At 34.8% G+C, this 6,125-nt stretch overlaps 1 protein-coding gene across 4 annotated transcripts; it reads right to left on the reverse strand.

Annotated features, from left to right (window-relative positions):
* Nucleotides 1-110: 110 nt before the first annotated feature.
* LOC140781169 (uncharacterized) lies at nucleotides 111-5,633 on the reverse strand. 4 transcript variants are annotated; one of them, XM_073127010.1, is made up of 9 exons: nucleotides 5,515-5,633; nucleotides 4,255-4,424; nucleotides 3,795-4,098; nucleotides 3,068-3,700; nucleotides 2,670-2,981; nucleotides 2,488-2,577; nucleotides 2,279-2,389; nucleotides 1,536-1,717; nucleotides 111-667 (listed from the first exon to the last, which is right to left on the reverse strand). In XM_073127010.1, the coding sequence occupies exons 2-9, from the start codon at nucleotides 4,327-4,329 to the stop codon at nucleotides 488-490; spliced, it is 1,887 nt and encodes a 628-aa protein (XP_072983111.1). In that variant the 5' UTR covers nucleotides 4,330-4,424; nucleotides 5,515-5,633; the 3' UTR covers nucleotides 111-487. The 4 variants fall into 4 exon arrangements, with proteins under 4 accessions (XP_072983111.1, XP_072983110.1, XP_072983109.1 ...); XM_073127009.1 differs by having other exon boundaries at nucleotides 5,486-5,623; XM_073127008.1 differs by having other exon boundaries at nucleotides 5,443-5,521.
* Between the last annotated feature and the right edge of the window lie 492 nt (nucleotides 5,634-6,125).

Raw genomic sequence — 6,125 nt, forward strand, 5'->3', positions numbered from 1 at the left:
AATTTTTTCCTTTTATTTTCAATTTTCTTTTTTTAAGCCCTAGATTCAAGTAGTCATTTAACTAGAAATGGATTTGCCAATAGTAAGCATCACAACAAAGTAAAATAGGATATCAAACTCTAAGATAAAATTATTATACAACAAGGAGCACAGCCCTGACAGATACATAGGCATAAAAGACCTAGAATTAGTATATGACTTTGTCGCAACCTAGATCACAAGTACAGATCACAAGTATATAATCTCCCCCATAAAGACTATAATCAAATATCACCAATAAGTATAAAAAAAAATGAACCCCAAAAATGTTGAGCTAACAAACTATATAATAAGTACTTTTGGCAACATAACACATTGCAGAAAGCAATACCGCCTATTATCAGTTATACTAGACTGACTCATAGTACCAACATAACCTCTCTCCAGGTTTGCCAGGGAAAAAGCTTAAGCTTGACTGAAGATTATTTGCTACTTACAAGAAAATAATTCACAGGAGCTCCCAATCTGACGAGAGAGAATCATGCACATGTGATAAGGTAGAAATTGATGATGGGTGACTTCTTTCTTTGTGTTGCTTTCGTAAATAGACACTCCTATAAGCATTATGCAACTGCTTGTTTTCCTTTAACCATCTCAAGTTTGAAATAATGGATGCTTTGAGTTTTACCTGTGAAAAAGGTACTTGGTGAAGATCTTCATAAATAAAGTTCATGATGCAGACTCGGAATTGTGCTACAATGTAAGCAAATACGCACACAACGGAAAGAAAGATGCTTCATATAAATAATAAGATAACCTATATGATAGTCTACGATGATGAAGGAAACAGTTGTAATAGAATATGCGAGATGCCAAACCTAGTAGGAGAAAATAATTACAACTGAGACGAAAATAAAACCTAGCATGTGTTTGAAGCAGAATACATCAGGGCATAATCGAGTTGTCATGTGTATCCCATCATAAGTGTTGCTTAATTTGGATACTTCAGGTTGTGTTCAGAATGTGCTTGATCCTTGTTATCTTGTAGTTTCTGATCCCTAGAGCTAGAAAGATCCAAAGATTGACTTCAACTTTATGGGAGGGTTAGCATAAAGGGGAAAAGATGCTGCATTCAAACTTCTCTCAACTTAAGACTATTAATTACTGGTGCAGCTTAAGCAGAACCTAACTTTAATCAATGATGAACAATGATCATTGGAACAACGAATAACAGATAAAAGAGCAAATAATCTACAACTGAACCTTTATGCAAACACTAATTGAGTTTGTATTTGATAGAGGAGTCTTGAACATAACAACAGTTAAATATGGAGTGATATAATAGTTAGTTTGATGTGTATACATTAACATACCGCTTTAAATGAAAATGTATCACAATTATGTAAGGCAGGTGAGATTATGTGTATCAGAAGACATAGGATTATGTTTAAGTGTATAGATTCATAACTTTGTCCGAGTGAACTGTTAATATCAGTCAGATGTAAAAGAGAAGCAGAAACTTATGAGTTATGAGGTCATGCATCAAAGTCAATTACCCAGTACGGGTTTTTCCTGCTTTCCATAGAAGAAGCTAAGGCAAGTTCATAATTCTCATCATCACCCCAAGTATCTTCAAGATCTACATCTTCAAGATCTCCTAGCATTGCGTTCAGATCAATGGTCTTAATACTGTTAGATATCTCTTCATTTCTGGAGCTGTATGAGATTTCCCGAATAGCTGCAACCATGAAGCAACTTATCAGGAACTTGAAAGGTCAATGAACATTATATTTAGTCATTTATATATTCAAATTTTTAGGAAAATCCTTAAGCTATATGCAGAATGTCTTATTATGAATGGGAAGAACGAATTGCAGGCAATATGCCCAATTTATTAAGAGGTTCAACATGGGACCTACTTGACAAATAAAAATTGAACAAATGGACATACTTACTGCATTATGAATTTCCCTACAAATTACCAGTTTTGTTTGTATGCTAAAGATGACTATCCAGGAAATAGAGATAATAAACTCAAAACTATCCATAAACACTTGCTGATTAAGCAAGTTACAAGTTATCAATGAAAGGACAATAAATAAGGGAGAACATTCAGTCAAGAGCAAAACATTCAGCATACCCTAGTCTGACATTAGTAAAAAGTAAAATCAGACACTAAGATAATATGCATGTGGTGAATGTCATGAAAATTCACTAAAGAAAATTATCAAACTGATTTATGGAAGATCTCACTTCAAAGAAATTATATTGAAGAAACCTCAAATAGATAAGCACAAACCAAGATATTGTGGTTGTTCAAAGGTCTCTAAGTTGTTGAGTCTAATTTCCCATTCATCTTCACTCCTATTCGATTCCACACGAAACATCAATTCTCGAGATGTCGAGATATCTATCATGACATAAAAAAATGATAGGATAAAAGAGTGAAAACAATCCTCCCCAATAGTACAATGAGTAAACACCCGGTGTAGAGAGCATAATGCATACCATATGATTCATTTGGCAAGGAGCATCTTGATAGCATCAACTCAACAGTCATGTCATTTTGATGGGTCTCAGATGTAAGGACTTGATTGGCTAGTCAAAGAAATATTAATGAATTAAAGAAAAAGTCACTGCAAGTTAAATATCAATAAAAATTTAATTTCAGTTTGCTAAGAAACTAGAACCTGGAATGTTGATGGCAAAAGGTTCCTTCTCATTGTCATCACAAGCAATGCTTTGACTCAAACCATCTCTAGCAACATCAATAGATGCTGTTGGACTCAAATCCTTCAAAGAGGAAATGATTGACTCCACTTGTGTACAGCTTGATACAGTTTCCTCAAAAGTATTTTCATAAAGAGTATACTCCGATTTGTTGTTCATAACAGTGGAATCATCAATCGGTGCATTAACGAGTGCTCTATCTAGCGAGGTACATCTTGTCAGCATCAACTTGACATTTGTATTGATTTGATGATCCTCAGATGGACAGTTGGCTGGTCAAATAAGAATTAATGAGTTCAATAGTCACTGAATTTAAACATCAACAAAATTTCCATTTTTGTATTTGCAAGAAAAGTACCTGGAACTTTGGTTGCAAAAGATTCCTTTCTGTTATCATCGATAGCAGTGTTTTGTCCCGAGTCATCTCTTGAATCCTCCAATGGACTAATGGTTGACTCCAGTTCAGCACAAGTTGATATTTCTCGAACTGTACTTTTATTAAAATTATCCTCTGACTTGTTGATGTCAGTGATAGGGTCTCCATCATTTAGTGCATCAACAACTAGCTCTCCATCTGGCAAGGTACATCTGTCCTGTGTCAACTCGACATTCATGTCATTTTGATGGTCATCAGATAGGACTTCATTGGCTTCATCTGCATCTGCCAAGAAACTAGAATGATAAAACTTGGTTGCAAGAGATTCGTTCTCATCGTCATCACAGACAATGCTTCGACTCGAATCATCAAGAGTAATGTCAAGAGACATTGTCGGACTCAAATCCTCCAAAGAAGAGATAGCTAACTCTACTAAAGAACAATTTGCACTTTCATTAATAAGACTGTCTTCTGACTTTTCGATGATGTGAACAGTAGGATCACCATTAATTGGTACATCAACAACCAGCATTCCATTTGGTGTGGTACATTTTGGCAGCATTAACTGGACACTCATGTCATCTTGACGGTCCTCAGATGCAAGGAATCCATTGGCTGGTAAAAGAAGCATTAATGAGTTCAAAAAAGACCCATTGAATTAAAAGAAAATTAACATAGTTTTCACTTGTTTCTGCACAGAAACTAGAACCTGGAGCCTGGGTTGCAAATGATTCCTTTCCATTGCCATCACAAATGACGCTTTGATTCAAAGCATCGTCAAAAACATCAAGACCTCTTATTTGACTTGAATCCTCCAAAGAAGAAATGGTTGATTTTGCTTGAGCACAAGTTTTTAAAGTTTCCATGGAACTGTTATCCTCCAACTTGTTGATGTCGGTGATAGGATGTCCATCTATTGTTGCATCATCAGCTGGCACTCCATTATCACCGGTGGGGGAATCAAACCAATTATCAGAGAGCTCATCAACGAGCTTCCAAACATTATTCCCAATCTGTCCACAGCAAAAGAAAAAAAATAAATACCATTTCTTTACAAATGTGGAGAAAAACAATCAGCGATTAGATTCTCTGGAGTCCACCAGAATATGAGTAAAAGCAAGTCATATCAAAAGAACTCCCTAATGAAGCTTATGATAAGTAGAAAAGACCTGAACTATATGTTTAAGAGTTGATGCCTTTCCCCAATTCTGGCAAATTTTGTTCAATCCCAGCGAATCATCCATGCTAATGCCTCCAAAACGAGGAGGATCAAGAAAATCTCTGTCAAACTCCTCTATTGTTCAAGTTTTGCTTATATCGGTCTTCCAGATGTGGTGTCCTATTCAACAGCAGTTAACAGTTCTTCAATTCAGCTTTAAACCAAACACAAAAAAGAAAATTGGTACAAAAAGAATGCAGATAACTAAAATTGTTAAGTGAGAAAAACAGTAATTTTTTTTTTGTTTAAAAACAGAAGAAATGCAACTTTGCTGTAAACTAAACTAAACTGATTCACCAAGAAATCACTCACTGACAAGAATGCAGGAAAAATTGAAATAGTGTTTGCTCAAATATTATTATGGCATATAGCCACTATTATCAATATCTTCCAGTGAACTGTTTTCCAATTTAATGATATTGAGATGTCAAAATCATCCTTTTGCATCTTTGGTGACCTTTTAGATGTGTGAAACAAAATAGAAGAAGAGAAAAGATATAAAGCCCTACAAAGCCCTTAAGCAAATGAATCCACATAAAGGTGAGCTAACATGCCCTTAACAGTTAAGAGTTAAGACAGTCTTTTGGGAATCAATGAACCATAGACCTAATAGTTATCAAATATGGAAGAAATTTAGTGCTCGACCCTCTAGGTATAATTTCTTATAATCTTTTCATTCAGATGCAATATGTAAACTTTTAATTTCCTTTAATCTTTAACGTAATACAACAAACTAGACATGTGAAAATCACCTTCTCACACGGTCACACGTTCAATAAGGAACTAAGCTCTGTTTGAACAAGAAAGATATCATAAAAGAACTGTATTCTACTTCCAATTATTGCCCGAGTTTCTATGACTTAAAATTCTCCCTTCAAATAAAACAAAATTATTTTATGAAATTTCAATCTTCTTGTCCCGACAATGCATAATTATCTTCTCTACTAAGTCGATCACCTGACTATTACTGCTTGGAAATAATCGAGCAACAAAAAGATGAACAGATCAAACATGAAAAAAGTGCAAGCACTGATGGAAGACAATATCTCATAACCTAATTGTAAAGTAAGAAAACACAGCTTCTTCCTGAACAATTCCAAGAGAAACTAAACGATATAAGTAGGGATAAACAACAAACCCCAGAAAATGCAAAGCTTGCGAGAGAGAAAAAGAGAAAATACTTGCGAAGAGTTTGAAGCTGCACGCTTACGTGATTGTACAAAGAGATGAAGAGATTACGGCCAGAGATTATAAATACGAGAAAGGAGGAGTTTGACTTCGAGTATAATTTCTCGGAATATACCACGGACTGAGCGTTATTCGGGTCGATCCCTACTCTGAGCCCGACTAGAGTTGGAATAATTACTTTATAAGTTAAATATGTACTTTTCAAATAAATCTACTCTCAACTTTAATTAAGTCAGATCGAATGGGATCAGATTATTATAATCGTAATCAAGCTTAAGTCCGGTCTAATATAGATCGGGCATCATAATTTACCGATTACATTTTGGAAGAAAATCTCTTTTACTCTCCTAATCTTTTATTTTGTATCGCCATGCACTGTTGAAGTAGGGCTGGCTTAATACAAAGTCATCTTCCTGAAGAATAAAACCAACACCACTTGTAGCAGAAGATGCAACCAAACAGCACCTAATAACCAATTAAGATTAAAAAAAATCATGATTAAGAGAGTCTGTAATTTTTTTCAAAAATTTTAGTTTTAATTTGGATAAGTAAATCATGGTAAGAGAGAGTTATCCTACTCTCGAAGACTCCTATTTGCCTCAAATCTTCTTCTTTTTTTCCAACCTTAGCCAC

The sequence above is a fragment of the Typha latifolia genome, chromosome 2 (genome assembly GCF_019914945.1).
Source record: "Typha latifolia isolate L0001 chromosome 2, TyphaL0001v2, whole genome shotgun sequence".
Lineage (NCBI taxonomy): Eukaryota > Viridiplantae > Streptophyta > Magnoliopsida > Poales > Typhaceae > Typha > Typha latifolia.

What these genes read in the sequence shown, in the direction of transcription:
- LOC140781169 (XM_073127010.1), bottom strand. Translation starts at nt 4,329, where the DNA reads ATGGATGATTCGCTGGGATTGAACAAAATTTGCCAGAATTGGGGAAAG. An exon ending in ATTTGCAACCCAGGCTCCAG is followed by an intron (nt 3,701 to 3,794) that starts GTTCTAGTTTCT and finishes TTCTTTTACCAG; the next exon opens with CCAATGGATTCCTTGCATCT. An exon ending in TTTTGCCATCAACATTCCAG is followed by an intron (nt 2,578 to 2,669) that starts GTTCTAGTTTCT and finishes TTCTTTGACTAG; the next exon opens with CCAATCAAGTCCTTACATCT.